At 43.6% G+C, this 23407-nt stretch overlaps 1 protein-coding gene across 1 annotated transcript in view; it reads left to right on the top strand.

The window, feature by feature from the left end:
* Positions 1 to 373: 373 nt before the first annotated feature.
* LOC309546893 (uroplakin-3b-like protein 1) overlaps positions 374 to 23407 on the top strand; it is a gene marked incomplete at its 5' end in the record, with an annotated part of 48598 nt that continues 25564 nt past the window's right edge. Inside the window, 4 exons of the mRNA XM_082246587.1 lie at positions 374 to 431; positions 6685 to 6828; positions 10620 to 10836; positions 15099 to 15175. Coding sequence (XP_082102713.1) covers positions 374 to 431; positions 6685 to 6828; positions 10620 to 10836; positions 15099 to 15175 — 496 coding nt within the window. The remainder of the gene's footprint in view (positions 432 to 6684; positions 6829 to 10619; positions 10837 to 15098; positions 15176 to 23407) is intronic.

Genomic DNA, 23407 nt, shown 5'->3' with positions numbered 1-23407 from the left:
TCTGCGTCACTGCACTGCTTTTACTACTTAATATTCAACCTTTTTTAACATAATCAATTTTCTAACAAGATCCCTTTAGTTACTCGTGATTTATTAATTAGCTGATTTCAATTAGTGTTATTAATGGAATCATTAGAAATGTTTATAAAGAACGTCTGAGGTTATTCGATCATATTTCTTAAACTAGTTTGACATGTTTTTCTTCTATAGTTCTATTCAATATGCTAGGAATGCATGAACATAAAAGGTAGAATTAACTTCTCAAGGGTAGACACCAAACCTTGTGCAATTCATTAGGCTGTTGTTCAAAAGTCTACAACATTTATTTGTGGTTTACAACACTGTATGACCATCAAAAATTATCTGAGCAGAGATGGACTCACACCTAAAATTAGGACTTCTGCTGACATTGGTCACTTCTACCATTGCAGGTAAATTTCTGCATTCATCCCTAATAAGAACTTTTGAAAGCCAACATTGAGGTTTTGCTTTTATGCATGTGAATGAGATCTTAATATTTATTGTATTATAGAAAAAATAGTCTTAAATATTTGTTTAAGCATCTGTAGTTTACTCTAGGCCTAGAATATTTGGATTAGCCTGTCTAGTAAACTGCCATGAATGTACCGGTACTTAAAAATATACCAACTATGCAGAATTTTGATGCAGTAATAGGGTTGATTAAAAAAGCTTAACACAAGAATAATAATTTTTATTTTCAGCTATGTGACTGCAATTTTCAAATCTTATTGGACTAAACTGGAAATACCTGTCACTTTTTTGAAAATACGAATCCTTATCCTGTGTTAGCTTTGTGTTTTGAGCTTATTAATAGTGCTGTATGTTACTAGTTTAAAGAAAATGACAATTTTTTTTCACTACATTAATATCTCTTAAAATAGGTGACGTCAGTCACAGGTAAACTGGATTAATACTTTATTAGTGACCAGAGTTGCCATCTTAACAGAATACTATTAATTATGTGTATGTAAGCATTTGTTGACATGCTTAAACATTACCTAATGTAAGAGGTTAGTATAACATTATTTTATATTATATATTAATTATCTATAATATAGGTAATACTATTTTTACTGTTATATAGCGCAATTTACACAGCACTTTACACATACAGTATCTCACAAAAGTGAGTACACCCCTCACATTTTTGTAAATATTTTATTGTATTTTTTCATGTGACAACAGTGAAGAAATTACACTTTGCTACAATGAAAAATGAGTGTACAGCTTGTATAACAGTGTAAATTTTCTGTACCCTCAAAATAACTCAACACAGCCATTAATGTCTAAACTGCTGGCAAGAAAAGTGAGTACACCCCTAAGTAAAAATGTCAAAATTGAGCCCAAAGTATCAATATTTTGTGTGGCCACCATTATTTTCCAGCACTGCCTTAACCCTCTTGGACATGGAGTACACTAGAGTTTCACAGTTTGCCACTGGAGTCCTCTTCCACTCCTCCATGATCCACAGGGCTGGTGGATGTTTGAGTTCTTGTGCTCCTCCAAATTCCATTTGAGGATGCCCCACAGATGCTCAATAGGGTTTAGATTTGGAAACATGCTTAGCCAGTCCATCACCTTTACCCTCAGCTTCTTTAGCAAGGCAGTGGTCGTCTTGGAGGTGTATTTGGGGTCAATATCATGTTGGAATACTGTCCTGCGGATCAGTCTCTGAAGGGAGGGGATCATGCTCTGTTTCAGTATGTCACAGTACATACACAATGCACAGACAGTACAGTGTGGCATTCATGGTTCCCTCAATGAACTGTATCTCCCCAGTGCCGGTAGCACTCAGCACCAGACCATGACACTCCCAACATCATGCTTGACTGTAGGCAAATTTGTCTTTGTACTCCTCACCTGGTTGCCGCCACACACGCTTGACACCATCTGAACCAAATAAGTTTATTTTGGTCTCATCAGACCACAGGATATGGTTCCGGTAATCCTTGTTCTCAGTCTCCTTGTCTTCAGCAAACTGTTTGCGGGCTTTCTTGTGCATCATCTTTAGAAGAGGCTTCCATCTGGGATGACAGTCATGCCGACCAATTTGATGCAGTGTGCGGCGTATGGTCTGAGCCAGGGCTTTTTTTCTCAGAAAATAGGTACAGGAACTTAACCACGATCCTCCAAACTTTATCAACTCTGAACAGCACTAAATAGTGGGTGTGGTCAAATTTCACTAACAGTGAAAGGGTCCTAAAAGGGCATTAAATACCAGCAGTGCAGAGTTCGGGAATAGGGGGGCTTACACACAGAGAGCAGAGTTCATAGTGCAGAGTTCAGCAGTGCACTACACACAGACTGCAGAGTTCAGCCTTTTTCTACAGCCGCTTACTTCTGCATCCCCCATCCACATCTCACTTTCAAACCTCTTCAGCTCTGACCTCCGCATGCCACCCCTCCCTTCACTGCCCCCATCTTCACCCCACCTCCTTAAAAGCTCCACCATCTTCCACATTTCTTACTTTTGTTGCTGTATTAAGCTGAAGCACCCAGTCAGCTCTAGTACCTCCACACTGTAGCTAGCTGTGGCTCTCTCACTTGTGAGGAGATCATCCAGTGGGGGTGTTGGCATCTGAAATGCACCCTGGGCACCTGCATCTCCCCTGTCCCTAATTCACTCCCTGGTTGCCTCTCGCCTTGAATACTCAGTGGGTGCCACTGAGGAGATCAGATCTGTGGGAGCTGTTGGGAGACAAACTGTCACTGATAAACACAGAAGCCGAACTTCTGTGTTTACAAGTAAATAGTGGTGAGTTCCAGCTCAAAAAAAAAGCCCTGGTCTGAGCACTGACAGGCTGACCCCCCATACCTTCAACCTCTGCAGCAATGCTGGCAGCACTCATAAATCTATTTCCCTAAGACAACCTCTGGATATGACGCTGAGAACATGCACTCGACTTCTGTGGTCGACCATGGTGAGGTCTGTTCTGAGTGGAACCTGTCCTGATAAACCATTGTATGTTCTTGGCCCCCATGCTGCAGCTCAGTTTCAGGGTCTTGGCAATCTTCTTATAGCCTTGGTAATCTTTATGTAGAGCAACAATTCTTTTTTTTCAGATCCTCAGAGAGTTCTTTGCCATGAGGTGCCATGTTGAACTTCCAGTGACCAGTATGAGAGAGTGAGAGCTATAATACCAAATTTAATGCACCTGCTCCCCATTCACACCTGAGACCTTGTAATACTAACGAGTCACATGACACCGGGGAGGGAAAATGGCTAATTAGGCCCAATTAGGACATTTTTACTTAGGGGTATATTCACTTTTGTTGCCAGTGGTTTAGACATTAATGGCTGTGTGTTGAATTGTTTGGAGGGGACAACAAATTTACACTGTTATACAAGCTGTACACTCTCTACTTTACATTGTAGCAAAGTGTCATTTCTTCAGTATTGTCACATAAAAAGATATAATAAAATATTTACTAAAATGGGAGGGGTGTACTCACTTTTGTGAGATACTGTACATATTGTACATTCACATCAGTCCATGCCCTCAAGGAGCGTACACTCTAGGGACCCTATCTCAAACGCATAAACACATACTAGGGCCAATTTAGACAAGAACCAATTAACCAACCAGCAAGTCTTTGGAGTGTGGGAAGAAGCTGGAGAACGCAGAGGAAACAAACACAAGCATAGGAAGAATATGCAAAATCCATACAGGCAGTGTTATGATTGGGATTTGAACCCATGACCCCAGGGATGCAAGGCAGTTACTAATTTAGTGATGTTATATATTATAGTTAGCTTATATATAATTGCAAAATACAAGCTAAAATCAAATGCATATTCTTGTTTAGTTCTTTTGGTAAGCAGTGAAAAATATGGGAGTCTAATTTTGTTATTTTCATTTGGCGTTTTTCATGACCAGTTTAAAAGCTTTTTGGTAAAAAGGGCATGGGAAATTTATGCCATGTATCAAGAAACTAAATAACATTTCCTGGCTGGTCTGTTTCTGTTTGTAGAAAATAGCATGGGGACCCCTTCTATATCCATACATGATAAGGATCTTGTAGAAATGCAGCCTAGCTGGCCAGAAAAGGGAGGGACAACGAGCATCTGACCACTTTCCTGAACCATACCAACAATTACAGAATACCTTGGGCAGGGAACACAAAGCGTCCCTCCTCAAAGTACCTTGTCCCCATTCTGATGGGGACAAGGTGAATACTGATTTACAAAAAAGAGTAAAATAGTAAATAAACAAACCCACACCTTAGAAAAAGTTCTGCATTAAAAAGTAAGTAAACAATAATCCACACTGTAATTCCAAGGTCAGTGACATTGTCCAATGATGTAGATAATTTTTCATTAAGGATGAGTGATGCCCTGCTGACAAAAAACATGACAACACTGCACCATGATGATCCTCTCTCGTTGCTACTTCCATCAAAAATGATAGCTCCCTGGCTGGTTGCTGAATATCAATAAACTGGCAAAGGGTGCAAACTGATACAATTGACCAATATGGCTATGACATTCTGGATGTTACAACGCTTACTCAAACTTAATCTATCCAAAACTGAGCTCAAATTATTTCCTCCCCCATGCTGCCTCAACCTCCGCAACATCTCCAAAGAACACTCTTTCCAACCCAATAACACAACAGTTTCTAATTTACTCCCTGGTTGTCTCTTAACTTGAATACTGCAACTCCCTTCTCATTAGATTACCTTTACATAGGCTACCAACCCTTTAGTCCATCCTAAATGCTGCTACCAGATTCATCAACCATACCAACCGTTCAGTGTCTGCCACCTCTGTCTGCCAATCCCTTCATTGTCTGCCACTCATCCAAAAAATAAATTCAAAATACTAACAATAACTTAAAAAGTCATCCACAACTCAGGCCCCCAGCTACATCACCAACCTAGTCTCAAAATACCAACCTTATCATTCTCTTTGTTTCTTCCAAGACCTCCTGCTCCCTTGTCACCTCCTCCCATGATCATCTCCAAGACTTTTCCCTAATTACCCTAATCTGTCTGACTAACTCCTACTCTACTTTTGGGCAATCCATGAAAACTCTTCTCTTCAGAGAAGCCTATCCCGCCTCCACCTAACAACGGTAGTTCCACTATCTCCATCAGATCATCCCCACAGTTATTCCCTTTTGTATCACCTGACCTTCCCCTTTAGATTGTAAGCTCTAACAAGCAGGGCCCTCTGATTCCTACTGCATTGAATTGTATTTACATTTCAAAAACAGTGGTGGGCAGATGGACATGGCAGTAGTATTATCATCACTAAGAGAATGACTTCAAGTGCAGCAACCAGAAATTTGGGCAGGCAGGGGCAAAATAAAAACAGCTAAACTCCTGATCCATCAAAACCTGAATCTCATCCCAAGTAAGGATAATAAATGAATGTACTTAAGATAAGTGCCTGCCTGCTTAATGAATAGTATATGGTGTGAGAGGCTAAAAGGCTGGTTTTGAGCATTGAACAACTAAAATTAAATGTCTTGCTTTTTGCATTTTTACTATGTTGCTGCTATCATTGAAAGGGTTACCTGGGTGAAGTTTGGGGTCAATACCCTAAAAAGTATCAATGTATGGTGCTCTGCATTGATATTATATTTGCAAAATATTAAGTTGGAGAGCCAAGAGCTCAGCTCTGGTAGTTTTTATTATAAAGCTTAGGCAGTGCCTAAATCCTCCTTACAGTAACCTTCTATGTAACCCCAACCTTCACACTAAACTATCTTATGTAAACATAACCTGATGTTTGCAAAAATTACCTCTTCTGCTCCAGGATTCTTAACGACCAACAGCTCGAATATGAAATATTTCAAAGACCATGAAATATTTTTCTGAATAATGGAATAAGCCATTTTTCTGAATAATGGAATAAGCCATTTAAGAAATTATTGCAGAGGGACTATAAGGTTAGAGTTTCTCAACCCTACATTTATTGAAGACACCATAAAAGTCTGAATAAGACGCAGGCTAAACCACCAACTAGAAGGTTTTCAAAATCGGATGAAACTAAATTGATTTTTTGTAGAAGCCTTCATGTCCCTGACTCCCTGGTGAGGGTTTCAATAGTATAAGGGATGACTGGTGAAATAGCGCAGTTATTGATAGATTAGAACAAGTGAGAGCCAGAGAATCATGTTTTGCTAACAGATTCCAATAAATTACAATTGCAGTAGTATTGAAGTTAAGGAATGCTTCAGTCAGGAATATGATTTGGATGGTGACTTTTCTGAGTAGAAATAGAAAATAACTATGAATAATAAATATGAATTTCTAAGCAGTTGCTTACATGGTGTCCCTTCTTAGTGCAGTACATCCATAGGATCTGGCCTCAATAACAATTGCAAGGAAAACTTCCTGAACATTTAGATGAGTGAGTCCTAATTTTAGTGCTCTTAATACACAAATCTGTGACCTAAGGGTAATGTGAGTGCTCCTTTAGAGAAGAGGGAGCAATCACTTGGTGTGCTGTTAATAGGCTGTAGTTACATTTTATACCTGCCAGCATGCAGAGTCACAATATTGATATATTTTTTTTTTTTCTTTAATCATCCCAGTTATTACAAACTCCAACCAAATTTTTTTTTGATGTGGGGTGTTATTAATACTACAATCACCTAAATGATGAATGTATTAGCATGCAAATGCAAATAACTGATGCCTAAAATTCTTTTACAGATGTTCCATTTTATGTTCCTCAAGTTACGTATAAGCCATTTCCAGGAAAACTGACATTCTCAACCTTCACCCTTGACGAACCACAGTGTATCTTCCAACAATATAATACAAGTACAGTTTGGTTGGTGGTTGCCTTGAACAGTGGTATGTTAAACAGTTAATATGTTTAATCATTACAAAACTTAAATATCATGTTTTTGAGGTCTGTGGCCTAGGCTATACAACCTGTTCAGAAAAACTTGACACTAGATTTGTATACACAGATTTGTCTCTAATCTAAATCAGACTTAAAGTCTAAATCAGGTCAGTTTACGTAGTATAGTCACTATTCCTATCCTAGTCTCTGAAAACTGTATTATCACATTTGCAGAAGAACTGTGTTGAAGGCGTAACTCCATACTACTGAGCTTTAGGCTATCGTCCTCAGCCTTTGGTCTACCTGGCTCAATCTCACTCCCCTAGAGTGTTTGAACGATGGGAAATCCAACCCTCCAAACAAACACCCTGTACTAGTGCAGGGCCTACCCCACCACTATACCACGTTGGTAACTATCTCTTTTTTTTACTGAAGAGCAATCACCCACCTCACTGCTATTGTCAGCCTCTTCTATCATATATTGTTTTTTAGGAATGTCCAAACTCCTGTTTGCTCCCACAATAACAAGACTATCTGGGCTCAGTATTGCATTCCTATTTTGACTATTAACAGTAAAAACAGTCATTTTGATTTTCTGACTTAGTCAGGTCAGGTTACTTCCCACTCACTACTCTCCAACAGATCTATCATCAGATACTCTATAAGCTAATGTTTTTGACATTTACTATAATAATCCATGTATCTATCCAAACCCCTCAGAGGTTAAAACTCCTCTGGCAGAGCTTACCAATCTCCATTTTTAGCATTTTCCTTTGCACTTTGGGTGCTTTATCAGGTTTAACAAAAGAACCCACATCTGTGTTAGTAACCCTGATTTCCTTACTTACAGTTGTGACACTGCTGCTTGCATCAACTTCAGTTTCTTTCCCAAAAAAGATCCTTTAACCTCTTCCTTGATTACAGTCAGAATGTCTGCTTCTCATCATTTTTTGGACCTTCCATCTGGCAAGGGTTGTCTGCTGCTGCAGCGAGCGCATTGAGTGGCCTGTAATATTTCTGATTCCTTAATATGGTTTAACAGTCCCCTGGGGTGCCCTCCATACACAGAATTACCCAAGAAGCAATAAAAAAAAGCAACCTAGCAGTGAACTTCTTTTTCATCAACAAACATTTTACCAAACCGTCACAATTTTGTCCACTTTTTTTTCTTTATTATGATACTCCAAGTGTTGTTACTCTGTAGTACAAGCCCATCTGTCAAAAGGGGAGACACAGACGTACATAGCAGGTGAACATTCAACAGTTAGCATTTCTTTCTTTTCTGTTAAAAAAAAAGGGAATAACTGCATAGGAATGTTTATGTGACTGAGTGTGTGAAAAGACTTATTAGCTGGAGTTTTAGAAAATGTGTGTAAGGGATACCAAGGGCAGGATGACCAGTTCAGTGTAGCTGCACTAGGAAACTGAAGAATAAAATTAATTAATAGTGAAACAAAACCCTTCCAAACACCAGCAAGCAATACACAGCAAACGTAAAGATATAAGTGAACAGTAACCAAGCGACCTGAAAACCTAACCAGCAAACTAGTGTACCCAATTGATGGGAAACCTAACTAGCAAAACTAACTATAATACAATATATACAAAAAAAAGGGGAGCATGGATAAACAGGGTAAAGTCAGAGATGCAAGGAACAATCAGAAAGGGAGAACAAGGACTTGGATCAGGAGCAAGGGGAGCAGATATGAGGTAGCAGGGTACAGGATACAGGTACAGGGCAGGAGCAGGATCAAGATTAGGCTGGAACTAAGCTCAGGATAAATCAGTAAGCAGGTATATGGTTTACTGGCAAAACAGTGAAGCATGATGGAATAGTAGTAGAAGAAGGACTAAATACCATCCCAGCAGCCAGCATCAGGTAAGGACTAATTGCTAGGATTTGCTGGTTGCTGGGAGACACCCGCTGGTGGATACTGGAACTAGAACTTTCTGGTCCGGCAATCAGTGTGCCACCAGCCGGTGATCCAATTCCTGACAATGTATTTCTTAAAATAAACTTCCTCCAATCTAGACATAGTGTCACTCATAACGAACACCATAGGCTTCGGCTTATCTTGAACTCTTTCACTGTTACAAAGGGTGAATGCAGGCACTACTTTCTACATACTGTAAACTTGGTGGGTAAACACAGACCTCTGTCTTGCCAGGTGACCTTCAGTTTTATCTAGGGACAGGGGACATTTGGCTGCCGCAGGTTCACTCTCACTGCATCACAAGCAGAGTACTTGCCTCCATGTCTTTTTAGGGCTTCTTAGTAAAATCTGAGATTGAATCTGCATTTCTTACAGTACTTGACCAAAATAATTATTATGTGCTTGCAGAGACTGCAATGGATATCACCATGCCAAAATCTGATGAGGAGGCAGGAAGTCACCAGCACTCCATTCAAATTTGTATTGTATATAATATTGTAACGACAGCATCACAAAAATCCAAGAAAACTGACTTATGACAGCCTAAATTGCAATCCTCCAATAATGTCATAATCTGGCCAGAAGGCAGTAGAAATATATAAAGATACGTGTAAATAAGCCATGATACATACAGTTCTGGTTTGGTGGACAAAACACGTGTAGTCTTTTACCAACATGTTAATGTTGGTTTTTAATTCCTTGTACATTTTTGATTGAGTAGAGGGGGGGGGGGGTGTATTCTGAATGGTTTAACTGTGTAAAAGGAACTTTTGTTGGCCAGAAGCTGATGCATGAAGTCTATGGATTGTTGTTGAGGTTTAATTCATGTATCTCTCATTACTTGTGTGAGGATATTGATAATCCCTGTATTGATGCTGACTGGGTTGCACTGTTGAAGCTCTCTCTATAACATCTAGCCTTCACCTTTAAAGAGTAAAAACTAGCTAAAATAGCATTATGGCTTTCTATTAATGAAAACACAAAAAAATAAAATAAAAGTTGCAGTGGACATTATCACTGCTGATTCACAAGCCTGTAGCTTGTCACCACCTAGCCAATGCTTTGCAGATTGACAGAATTGCCACTGTTTCTGAAATCCACCCACTGTGAGCTGCAGTGTCTGGGAAGGGGAGTGAGTGAGACACAAGGAAGGAAGATTTGGCTCAGTTGGGAAGTTTAGACTGTCATACAGGGTCATTTAGTTGTACCTTAGTAATTGCACTTGATATGATAAATATTCAGGGCTGCTGTAAGAAACCACGGGGCCCCATACAGCCAACCTGACAGGGCCCTCACCCAAATAAATATAGTTTACTATGCTTCAGTTATGAATGAGCCCAGTGAGTGATCAGTACCAATTACTGGAACCGATCCCCTGTAACGTTCTCTCTACAGAACCTGAAAGCCAGTAGGATGGAGAGGTGAAGAAGCCAGCTTTTAGCTGCAGCAGAAAGAGTCAAACAGGGATCAGTTTCCGTAATTACCCCCCCCCCCCGCGCGGCGCGCCGATCGCCCTCCCTGCCCACTTTGAATTCACTTTTCTGCCTTGGCCCCCCTGCTGACCTGGGCCTCGTGCAGGAGGACTGGTGGTAATCCCTATATCTACGGCCCTGTAAATATGTATAAATATGATAAATATAGTCAGTATATAAGTATTACTTAAAGTAGTACTTATACTATACTATATACAGTAAGTGTATGAAAAATATTGAAACTATCTGAGCTAATGAAGTTTATAAAATGAATTCAAGAAAATATTTATCTTTTCAGGTATATGTCGTATAAAAATTATATAGTAGTAACTGCTTACAGGGCCACACTTTGAGTTTTCATATAATTATTGCTTTTCTCTTTTGTTTTTTCAGTTGTGCCAAACTTAACAGTAGTGGATCTGAGTAACCCAGCTGATTATTCCTCATTTAAAACAAATAATTATTATCACATCTACCAAAGAACTGCCGCTAACTACCCATGTTCTGATGTGGCTCCGAGTACTATTGGCATGATGCCAGTTGGAATTGAAGAAAACTGCACCAATGTTAATTTCTGTAATGGCCCTTTAACCAAAACTGGACCTTACCGGTACATTTTGTTTCTTTAAGTTTAGATTAATTGTTAAAATATGTGAAACAATTGAAGATCTAATTTCCTTGTGCTGCCTATACAGCCTAGTTAAACTTCTTGCAGTGTTTTGAGGGCCGGAGCTCCCGCTAGGCGAAACAGGCAGTCGCCTAGGGCGCACTGCCGCCTAGGGCGCAGCCTTACCTCTCAAGTGTCCCTGATTCGCCGGGATTGTCCCCAGCGAATCAGGGCTGAGTACAGGAATGCTTGCGGGCGCAGTGGTGTGGGCGGCTTGGTTCCCGCACACCGCGAGTGTCACATGGCAGCCGGTCTCTCTCCCTGGCTGCAGCCTGCCTGTGTTGTGTCAGTGCAGAGAACGGAGAGCAATGAACCCGCCCCTCCCCCTTCCTGTGTTTCCTGTACACAGAGGAAGCGGGAGCAGCTCACCACTCTCTGCAACAGCGCCGCTCTGATCTGAGGTCTGTGACTGTGATTTTTACATCTAATACTAACTTGCTGGGAGGGTGAATGGGGATCGAACTGGGGGGGGGGGGAATGTATGGAGATGGAGGGATGTATGGAGAGGGGGGTGTATGGAGAGGGGGGGATGTAAGGAGAGGGGGGATGTATGGAGAGGGGGAGGATGTATGGAGAGGGGGGGATGTATGGAGAGGGGGGATGTATGGAGAGGGGGAGGATGTATGGAGATGGGGGGATGTATGGAGAGGGGGAGGATGTATGGAGAGGGGGGGTGTATGGAGAGGGGGGATGTATGGAGATGGGGGATGTATGGAGAGGGGGAGGATGTATGGAGGGGGGGGGGTGTATAGAGAGGGGGGGTTGTATGGAGAGGAGGGATGTATGGAGAGGGGGGATGTATAGAGAGGGGGAGGATGTATGGAGAGGGGGGGATGTATGGAAAGGGGGAGGATGTATGGAGAGGGGGAGGATGTATGGAGAGGGGGGGATGTATGGAGAGGGGAGATGTATGGAGAGGGGGGATGTATGGAGAGGGGGGATGTATGGAGAGGGAGGGGATGTATGGAGAGGGGGAGGATGTATGGAGAGGGGGAGGATGTATGCAGGGGGGGGTGTATGGAGAGGGGGGATGTATGGAGAGGGGGGGATGTATGGAGAGGGGGGGATGTATGGAGAGGGGGGGATGAATGGAGAGGGGGGCGGGATGTATGGAGAGGGGGAGGATGTATGGAGAGGGGGGGATATATGGAGAGGGGGAGGATGTATGGAGAGGGGGAGGATGTATGGAGAGGGGGGGGATGTATGGAGAGGGGTAGGATGTATGGAGAGGGGGGTGTATGGAGATAGGGGGATTGTATGGAGCTGGGGGGGATGTATGGAGATGTGGGATGTATGGAGATGGGTGGAATATATGGAGATGGGGGGTGTATGTAATCTTCCTACCACCCCACCCCATGTCATCTTCAACCCCCCCCCCTGTACCCCACTGTCATCTTCCTACCATCCCACCCCCTGTCATCTTCACCCCCCCCCGTACCCCACTGCCAGCTTCCTACCACCAAAGCCCCTTAAATTTACTGGTGCACATCATATATGATGGACGCAGGGAAAATGTTTTTCTTCCTGGGACAATACGGACACAAGGGAACACAGGCACCAATGCAGGGACACAGGCACCAATGCAGGGAATTTTTTATTTCAGTGACATCAAGGATGCAGGGACAATCTTTTTTCCAATGACACCACAGGTGCATTTCTACCTAAAACCCATCTCACCCATAGTGCAGTGACTGTGTTTTAAAAATGTTTTAAAGTTTTTTTGTTTTTTTTTTGGGGGGGGGGGGGCGCAAGTAGCTGGTCTTGCCTAGGGCGCAAAATAGTCTAGCACAGGCCCTGAGTGTTTTCTATTATATTTCTAAATGATTTTGGTCTAAAATGTAATTCATAAGCATTGAATTTAATATATGAAGTATAACTAAAGGCAAAACTTTATTTTATAGTTTTTGAGTGGGGAGGGATTTGATTATCTATCAGGTTGTAAGAAGGGGTTAGGATCTCCTGAAGAAGTCACGTGAGCTTGTGACGTAATGCGTAGGGCAGCACACCGAAAATGACGTAGTGGAGGACGGGAAGAACTAGTCCTGCGGCGCACATATGCGATTATAGCTTGATTCAAATGTGAGTGGATACATTTTGTTTTCTTTGTTACAATAAATTGGCAATACTATACTATATCGGCCCCCTTATTCCGAGATCCGTGACACTAACAGAGAATATATATGTGGATCCATGTAAGGAGGAATATTAAGGAGGATTATACCACTACCCCCAGTATCCAGTAGAGTGATCCGGAGGACGAGAGGAGAAGGGAGAGGACCCCCCTGGTAGATCTTTAAGGCGTATGATCTGGGGCATGGAGGTGAGCATTTAGCACACCTAGAGGTGACCAACACCGAAGAGCACCCGTATGCACAGTATATAAGTGGAAGAAGTCACTATAATATACAGAGGAGGAAGACTCATGCTTTTATTAATTTATTTGGGAGACGAGCACTTTTTTACATTTAAATCGCAAATGATATGCATTTGGGCAATTTTTGTAACCATTGCAACATAGCGAGCAATTCAGTGTAATAGAGACCACCAATTACACCCTGAGCACTTTATTAGCACGTGATATCACTTTATTTATTTATATATTGATGCACCTCAAGCATTTTTGTCATTTTTGCACGTATTTATATATTGAATCACTATAAGCAATTTTTATGAATATTGGTTGTATGCTTTATAAGCTATAGAAGATAATTATATGAAGATATAAACATATGATTTTATATGATTGTACACAGATAGACTATTAGCACATTTTAGGTCATACAGGTAATATATATTATTATAATCAACACATTATGAATTTATATTATCAACTATCTATGTATTTATTTATTTTAACATACTGAGTCACTTGTATATTACACACTATCTTGAAGCGCGGTACTCCCCCCCCCCCCCCCCCTTTAACCCATATCAGACACTGTGTAGTTAACAGCAATAGTACCAGCAGCATCATGGTTACATATATTTATTCACCCAGAGGACAGCGCGAGAATCAAACCCCCTATATACACTTTCTCAAATGAGCTTGATTGGCACATCTTGAAACCTAAGATGATGGCGTTTTTCTCTTTACAGGTGTATGCATACCCCAACTCATCTCTGAGCATGAAAGAGTTGGGAGGTGTCCCTGGCCAGCTTGGTGGAGCAAATTGGGGATGCTTACAAGGCTTTTATTACTGTCTGTGCTCCCCCATTAGGGAGATTAACTTTCCCTATATGTCCTGTTTACTGTTATCACTGATAAAAGAACATCCCACATTTTGGGTTGTAACCAGAACATAAAAAGAAGGTAAATATTTCAAAGAAGACACTAGTTCTGATGGCTCTGGTGACAATCAGGGATTCTATCACTTTGTAGGGATTCCCTTTCACTCTGTTTTGGTTCTGGGACATGAAGTAAAGGGAAACCTCCCCAATGGGACAGAGATGGCAGAAATAAAACTGACAGGGTTTATAATTCTCCCTTACCCTACCCAAAATTTAAAAAAAAAAGTTTGAGTTTAGTTTAATTTTAATATTTTTAAAGGCTGTGAATATTTTAATTTGGGATCTGAGATTCATTCAAAACAAGTGTTAAGCAATTCACCATCTAATCAAAGATGCCCAAGTTTTCAAAATGGCCACTGGATACAAAGAAAAAAATACATCTGCTCCTTGGGTAAAATCACTGGTATATCTTTAATGTGTTAATGTATTAAAGTGACAATTGTTAAAGTTAAATTACACTGTTGGCAGGGTTGTATTTATCATATTGCAATTGGTGGCCTATTGCCTGAACATCAGGGTGTGGGAGTGTTGGAGGGAAGAGTATTAGGACTAAACATTCACAAATTAATAACTTAGAGAGAAAGCTTGTGGAAATGGTTTAGAGGAATTTCAGAGTTAGGAAACATAAAACCATCTCTCCTTTCGCCTGTTTGGTGGTATGTGCAGATGAAAGTAGCTGTGAATAAGAAGCAGACAGCATGATGCTTCTAAACGCACTCTAGCAATAAGTAAACGCACTCTAGCAATTAAGTAATATAATAAAATTATCACATGTCGCAAGAGGCAGAGTTTGTACAAAAGGTCATAATCATTTTGGTGTACCTACCACATTGACAATGTCTAAATAATGCCCTGATAAATCAAACAGAGCTTAAAAGAATAGTCACAATTGCTTTTGTTTCTTCCTTTGTTTGCAGGGTTAAATTTGTTATATTAAATAATAACACAATGGTCACATCAACACGATGGTCTGAAATCATCAGTCTGAGAACAGGTATAGTTTTTAAATTTGATTGATTATAACATAGATTTATGTGTAATAACAACAATATTTTTGGAAAATATGTCGGTTGTGGTATTATATAATAGCACATTATGGAAAATGTGCTATTACACCTCATAAAAGGAAACAAAAGTATGAACCTCTTTTCCAAAACCAGAAGTGGGAATCTGGGGTCATGGAAAACAAAATAGACTGGAGGGTTTACTGAAAATGTAAAAACACATCTACCTAATATATAATAAGATAGTCTGGGGCTTTAAGTGGTTGTAAATAGGGTTGAGCGGACACCTAGATGTCCGTGTTCGACGGGTTCGGCCGAACTTTAAAAAAAAGTCCGGGTCCGTGTCCCGGACTTTTACCGAACTTTTCCCGGACACCGAACCCCATTGAAGTCAATGGGGACCCGAACTTTAAGGCACTAAAATGGCTCTAAAACACCAAAGGAAAGGGCTAGAGTGCTGCAAATGGCAGCAAAACGTAATTAAGAGCATGGCAAGTGCTCTGCAAACAAATGTGGATAGGGAAATAACTTAAAACAACAAAAAAAAACAGAAAAATAAAACAATGTTCTTCTTCATCTCTGAAGGACGAGGCCCATATGGAGTAGGAGGGAGGTTGAGGTGGTGGTGGATGTGGCGGTGACATAGGCGTGCGCACAGGGTGTGCTGGGTGTGCCTGGGCACACCCTAATCACCTAGGGCACATAGCATTGCCAGTGAGGAGATGGGAAAGATCTCCCTGGGACCTGCTCTGCTCTATTTCTCCTTGCCTACAGGTACATGGCCCCGATACATTACTCTCCCTGCTGGCAAACACATGCATGTGTATTTCAACTTTGGGGTGCACACCTTAATGCAATAGGCTGCGCACACCTATGGGCGGTGTAGGTGGAAGCGGCGGTGGAGGAGGACCAGGGCCGGATTAACAGCATCATGGGCTTGGTGCTGAGGATTTTGAAGGGCCTTAAGGGCCGTGCCTTGCCATGCACCCAGAGGAGGAAGGGTGCAGCCATGCATGCCTAATTCAACATGGGATGCTGTCTCTGAAGCCCATAAACACATCCATGCATCGCCAACTGTCCCTCCTTGTCCGGCCTTCACGCTGTGTGGGGAGGTTCTGAGGGTGCTGCCTGGGGAAGCGAGCATAGAAGCCAGACTTCTGTGTTTACAAGTGACAGAAGAGCGGTAACAGTGAATATGGCCAACCCGGGGCCTATATAAAAGGTAGGGGCCTGGAGCTGCAGCTCCAATAGCCCCTACATTAATCTGGCCCTGAGGAGGAGGACGAGGTAGCCAACACTGCTTCTTTTCAAAAATTTTAAATGAGGGTACACCCCAAAAGAGTGAGAAAGAGCAAAAATGGAACAATGGGTGGGTAAGGTCGGTATCCATTGCTATTCTGCATAAGGTACGGAAAAGTCCCGTGGGATCCATGCCTGGTTCATTTTAATGAACGTGAGCTTGTCCACATTGTCTCTGGACAGGCGGCTGCGCTTGTCTGTTATAACGCCCCCAGCCGTGCTAAATACCCGTTCAGATAATACACTGGCTGCAGGGCACGCCAGCACCTCCAAGGCGTAAAGGGCAAGCTCAGGCCATGTGCCCAATTTGGAGACCCAGAAGTTGAAGGGGGCAGACCCGTCATTCACTACATGTAGGCGTGTGCACACATACTGCTCCACCATGTTGGTAAAATGCTGCCTCCTGCTAAGACGTTCCATCTGAGCTGCTGGTGCTGCTGTTTGTTGTGGCGTGCTGACAAAGCTTTTCCACATTTCGGCCATGCTAACCCTGCCTTCTGAGGTGCTGGCGGTGCCCTGGTTGCGTTGGCGACCTCCTCCTCCTCCTCCTCTGCCTTGTGCTTCCACTGTGGCCCCGCTGTCAGATGGGAATGCCAGCAGCATGGCGTCTACCAGCGTGCTCTTGTACTCGCGCATCTTGCGATCGCGCTCCAGTGAGTGAATTAAGGACGGTACGTTGTCCTTGTAACGGGGATCCAGCAGCGTGGCCACCCAGTAATCAGCACAAGTTAGAATGTGGGCAACTCGGCGGTCGTTGTGGAGACACTGCAGCATGTAATCGCTCATGTGTGCCAGGCTGCCCAGAGGCGACGAAAGGCTGTCCTCTGTGGGAGGTGTATCGTCCGTGTCCTCTGTATCCCCCCAGCCACGCACCAGTGATGGCCATGAGCTGGCCTGGGTGCCACCCTGCTGTGAACATGGTTCCATCTCCTCCTCCAGCTCCTCCTCCTCCTCATCCTCCTCATCCTCCAGAACTGTGCCCCTGCTGGACAATTGCGTCCCTGGCGTTTGCGTGTGCAGGAACCCACCCTCGGAGCCCCTTGCGAATGACTGCCCTGAAAGCCTTGGAAATGTTACCTCTTCATCCTCCTCCTCCTCCTCATCCTGTGCCACATCCTCTTCCATCATCGCCCGAATTGTTTTTTCAAGGAGGCATAGAAGTGGGATAGTTAAGCTGAGAACGGCGTCATTGCCACTGGCCATGTTGGTGGAGTACTCAAAACAGCGCAACAAGGCACACAGGTCTCGCATGGAGGCCCAGTTATTGGTGGTGAAGTGGTGCTGTTCCGCAGAGCGACTCACGCGTGCGTGCTGCAGCTGAAACTCCACTATGGCCTGCTGCTGCTCGCACAGTCTTTCCAGCATGTGCAAGGTGGAGTTCCACCTTGTGGGCACGTCACATATGAGGCGGTGAGCGGGAAGGCCGAAGTTACGCTGCAGCGCTGCCAGGCGAGCAGCAGCAGGGTGAGAACGCCGAAAGTGCGCACAAACGGCCCGCACTTTCTGCAGCAGCTCTGACATATCGGGGTAGTTTTTAAGGAACCTCTGCACCACCAAATTCAGCACATGCGCCAGGCAAGGGATGTGCGTCAAACCGGCTAGGCCCAGAGCTGCTATGAGATTTCGCCCGTTATCGCACACCACCAGGCCGGGCTTGAGGCTCGCTGGCAGCAACCACTCATTTGTCTGCTGTTCCATGCTCCTCCACAACTCCTGCGCGGTGTGTGGTTTGTCCCCCAAACAGGCAAGTTGTAAAACTGCCTGCTGTCGTTTACCCCTGGCCGTGCTGAAGTTGGTGGTGAAGGTGTTACGCTGTCCGGATGAGGAGGCGGTAGAGGATGAGGAAGCGGAGTAGGAGGAGTTAGGAACAGGAGGCAAACTGAAGCGCCCTGCAATCCTCGGTGGTGGAAGGACATGCGCCAAATTGCTATCCGCCTCAGGCCCATCCGCCACTGCATTTACCCAGTGTGCCGTTAGGGAGATATAACGCCCCTGACCGTGCTTACTGGTCCACGTATCCGTAGTTAGGTGGACCTTGGCACAGATGGCGTTGCGCAGTGCACACCTGATATTTTCCCCCACTTGGTTGTGCAGGGAAGGGATGGCTTGCCTGGAAAAGTAGTGGCGGCTGGGCACGACGTACTGTGGGACAGCCACCAACATAAGGTTTTTAAAACTGTGCGTCTCCACCAGACGGAATGACAGCATTTCAAAGGCCAATAATTTTGAAATGCTGGCATTCAGGGCCAGGGATCGCGGGTGGGTAGGGGGGTACTTCCTCTTCCTCTCAAGTGTTTGGGAGATGGAAAGCTGAACGCTTCCACGGGACATTGTGGAGATGGTTGTTGGTGACCCAGGTGGTGGTGTTGCTGACAGATCGTCTGTTTGCGGGGTGGCAGGTGCCGGTATCACTACAGATGTGGCTGGAGCGGCCGAGACTGCAGCAGAAGAGGAAGCAGGATGAGCCAGAGACGTTTCTTGGTTTTGAAGGTGTGTACTCCACTGCAGCTCGTGCTTTGCACTTAGATGCCTGATCATGCAGGTTGTGCTCAGGTTGAGAAGGTTTATGCCTCGCTTCAAGCTCTGATTGCACAGGGTGCAAACCACTTGTGTCCTGTCATCAGCACATTTTCTAAAGAACTTCCACGCTAGAGAACTCCTTTGAGCTGACTTTGGTGCGCTCGTTCCCTTGCTGCGTTGGGCAGTAGCGGGCGTAGTGTCTAGGGCACGGCCGCTCCGCTTCTGCACCCTGCTCCCTCTTCTGCTGTGCTGGTGGCTCTGTGCGACCACCGCCTCTTCCTCCAAACTACTCAGGTCACCTGCATGACGTTCATTCCATGTGGGGTCGAGGACCTCATCGTCCTCCACATCATCTTCCACCCAGTCTTCACCCCTGCCCTCCTTGTCGGTCTCCACAATGCTGAACGCCGCAGCAGTTGGCACCTGCGTTTCGTCATCATCGGAGACGTGCTGCGATGATCCTTGCATGTACTCATCTTGAGAAATAAGTGGTTGGGCATCGCTGCACTCAATCTCTTCCACTTCTGGGACAGGGCTAGGTGGATGGCCCTGGGAAACCCTGCTGACAGAGTCCTCAAAAAGAATAAGAGACTGCTGTATGGCTTGGGGCTCAGACTGCTGGCCTGATTTGCAAGGGGGTGAGGTGAAAGACGGTTGGACATTGGCTGCAGGTGCCAACTCTGACCTTTCTGCAGTAGACTGGGTGGGAGACAATGTGAAGGAACTGGAGGCACTGTCAGCAGCAAACCAATCTACTATCGCCTCAACTTGTTCTGGCCTCATCACTTCTAGGGGCGTTTGATGCCCTACCAAATACTGATGCAGGTTCTGTCGCCTACTCACACTTGAGGAAGGTGTTTCACTTGTGCGTGTAGCTGGCACAGATCGACCACGTCCTCTCCTTGCAACAGGAGCTCTACCAGCAGCACCACGACCCAGGCCACGGCCCTTATTTGACGGTCTCCTCATATTTCTGTAATTTAAGATCTTGCCCTAGAAAGGTTTTTATTGAATAGCGGAATAGGAAATATGATCCAAAAAAGTGTATGTATCTCGCACGTACAAAACCACACTAGGCCCCAATTACTATTGTTTCTACCCCTAAAAGGATGGATGAGGAGTAGGAGGAGTATGGAACAGACAGCACCCTCAAATCTTCAGAAGTATGAGATGAACCCCAAAAACTTGGAAAGGTGGATCTCACACGTACCGACACAGACTATCCCGCAATTCAATTGATCCTCAAAGGTTTTTATTGAATAGCGGAATAGGAAATATGATCAAAAAAAGTGTATGTATCTCGCACGTACACAACCACACTAGGCCCCAATTACTATTGTTTGTACCCCTAAAAGGATGGATGAGGAGTAGGAGGAGGAGTATGGAACAGGCAGCACCCTCAAATCTTCAGAAGTATGAGATGAACCCCAAAAACTTGGAAAGGTGGATCTCACACGTACCGACACAGACTATCCCGCAATTCAATTGATCCTCAAAGGTTTTTATTGAATAGCGGAATAGGAAATATGATCAAAAAAAGTGTATGTATCTCGCACGTACACAACCACACTAGGCCCCAATTACTATTGTTTGTACCCCTAAAAGGATGGATGAGGAGTAGGAGGAGGAGTATGGAACAGGCAGCACCCTCAAATCTTCAGAAGTATGAGATGAACCCCAAAAACTTGGAAAGGTGGATCTCCCACGTACCGACACAGACTATCCCGCAATTCAATTGATCCTCAAAGGTTTTTATTGAATAGCGGAATAGGAAATATGATCAAAAAAAGTGTATGTATCTCGCACGTACACAACCACACTAGGCCCCAATTACTATTGTTTGTACCCCTAAAAGGATGGTTGAGCAGTAGGAGCAGGAGTATGGAACAGGCAGCACCCTCAAATCTTCAGAAGTATGAGATGAACCCCAACAACTTGGAAAGGTGGATCTCACACGTACCGACACAGACTATCTCGCAATTGAATTGATCCCCAAAGGTTTTAATTGAATAGCGGAATAGAAAATATGATCAAAAAGAAAGTGTATGTATCTCGCACGTACACCACCACACTAGGCCCCAACTACTATTGTTTGTACCCCTAAAAGGATGGTTGAGCAGTAGGAGGAGGAGTATGGAACAGGCAGCACCCTCAAATCTTCAGAAGTATGAGATGAACCCCAAAAACTTGGAAAGGTGGATCTCTCTCACACGTACCAACACAGACTATCCCCCAATTTAACTGATCCCCAAAGGTTTTTGATTAAATAGCGGAATAGAAAATATGATCCAAAAAAAGTGTATGTATATCACACGTACACAACCACACTAGGCCCCAATTACTATTGTTTGTACCCCTAAAAGGCTAGATGAGGAGTAGGGGGGGTATGGAACAGGCAGCACCCTCAAATCTTCAGAAGTATGAGATGAACCCCAAAAACTTGGAAAGGTGGATCTCTCTCACACGTACCAACACAGACTATCCCCCAATTTAACTGATCCCCAAAGGTTTTTGATTAAATAGCGGAATAGAAAATATGATCCAAAAAAAGTGTATGTATATCACACGTACACAACCACACTAGGCCCCAATTACTATTGTTTGTACCCCTAAAAGGCTAGATGAGGAGTAGGGGGGGTATGGAACAGGCAGCACCCTCAAACCTTCAGAAGTATGAGATGAACCCCAACGACTTGGAAAGGTGGATCTCTCTCACACGTACCAACACAGACTATCCCCCAATTTAACTGATCCCCAAAGGTTTTTGATTAAATAGCGGAATAGAAAATATGATCCAAAAAAAGTGTATGTATATCACACGTACACAACCACACTAGGCCCCAATTACTATTGTTTGTACCCCTAAAAGGCTAGGAGTAGGGGGAGTATGGAACAGGCAGCACCCTCAAACCTTCAGAAGTATGAGATGAACCCCAACAACTTGGAAAGGTGGATCTCTCTCACACGTACCAACACAGACTATCCCCCAATTTAACTGATCCCCAAAGGTTTTTGATTAAATAGCGGAATAGAAAATATGATCCAAAAAAAGTGTATGTATATCACACGTACACAACCACACTAGGCCCCAATTACTATTGTTTGTACCCCTAAAAGGCTAGATGAGGAGTAGGGGGAGTATGGAACAGGCAGCACCCTCAAACCTTCAGAAGTATGAGATGAACCCCAACAACTTGGAAAGGTGGATCTCTCTCACACGTACCAACACAGACTATCCCCCAATTTAACTGATCCCCAAAGGTTTTTGATTAAATAGCGGAATAGAAAATATGATCCAAAAAAAGTGTATGTATATCACACGTACACAACCACACTAGGCCCCAATTACTATTGTTTGTACCCCTAAAAGGCTAGATGAGGAGTAGGGGGGGTATGGAACAGGCAGCACCCTCAAACCTTCAGAAGTATGAGATGAACCCCAACAACTTGGAAAGGTGGATCTCTCTCACACGTACCAACACAGACTATCCCCCAATTTAACTGATCCCCAAAGGTTTTTGATTAAATAGCGGAATAGAAAATATGATCCAAAAAAAGTGTATGTATATCACACGTACACAACCACACTGGGCCCCAATTACTATTGTTTGTACCCCTAAAAGGCTAGATGAGGAGTAGGGGGAGTATGGAACAGGCAGCACCCTCAAACCTTCAGAAGTATGAGATGAACCCCAACAACTTGGAAAGGTGGATCTCTCTCACACGTACCAACACAGACTATCCCCCAATTTAACTGATCCCCAAAGGTTTTTGATTAAATAGCGGAATAGAAAATATGATCCAAAAAAAGTGTATGTATATCACACGTACACAACCACACTAGGCCCCAATTACTATTGTTTGTACCCCTAAAAGGCTAGATGAGGAGTAGGGGGAGTATGGAACAGGCAGCACCCTCAAACCTTCAGAAGTATGAGATGAACCCCAACAACTTGGAAAGGTGGATCTCTCTCACACGTACCAACACAGACTATCCCCCAATTTAACTGATCCCCAAAGGTTTTTGATTAAATAGCGGAATAGAAAATATGATCCAAAAAAAGTGTATGTATATCACACGTACACAACCACACTAGGCCCCAATTACTATTGTTTGTACCCCTAAAAGGCTAGATGAGGAGTAGGGGGAGTATGGAACAGGCAGCACCCTCAAACCTTCAGAAGTATGAGATGAACCCCAACAACTTGGAAAGGTGGATCTCTCTCACACGTACCAACACAGACTATCCCCCAATTTAACTGATCCCCAAAGGTTTTTGATTAAATAGCGGAATAGAAAATATGATCCAAAAAAAGTGTATGTATATCACACGTACACAACCACACTAGGCCCCAATTACTATTGTTTGTACCCCTAAAAGGCTAGATGAGGAGTAGGGGGA

The sequence above is a fragment of the Pelophylax lessonae genome, assembly GCF_965119305.1.
Source record: "Pelophylax lessonae genome assembly, chromosome: 2".
In the NCBI taxonomy this organism is placed as follows: domain Eukaryota; kingdom Metazoa; phylum Chordata; class Amphibia; order Anura; family Ranidae; genus Pelophylax; species Pelophylax lessonae.
This window is presented reverse-complemented; position numbering and strand designations above follow the sequence as displayed.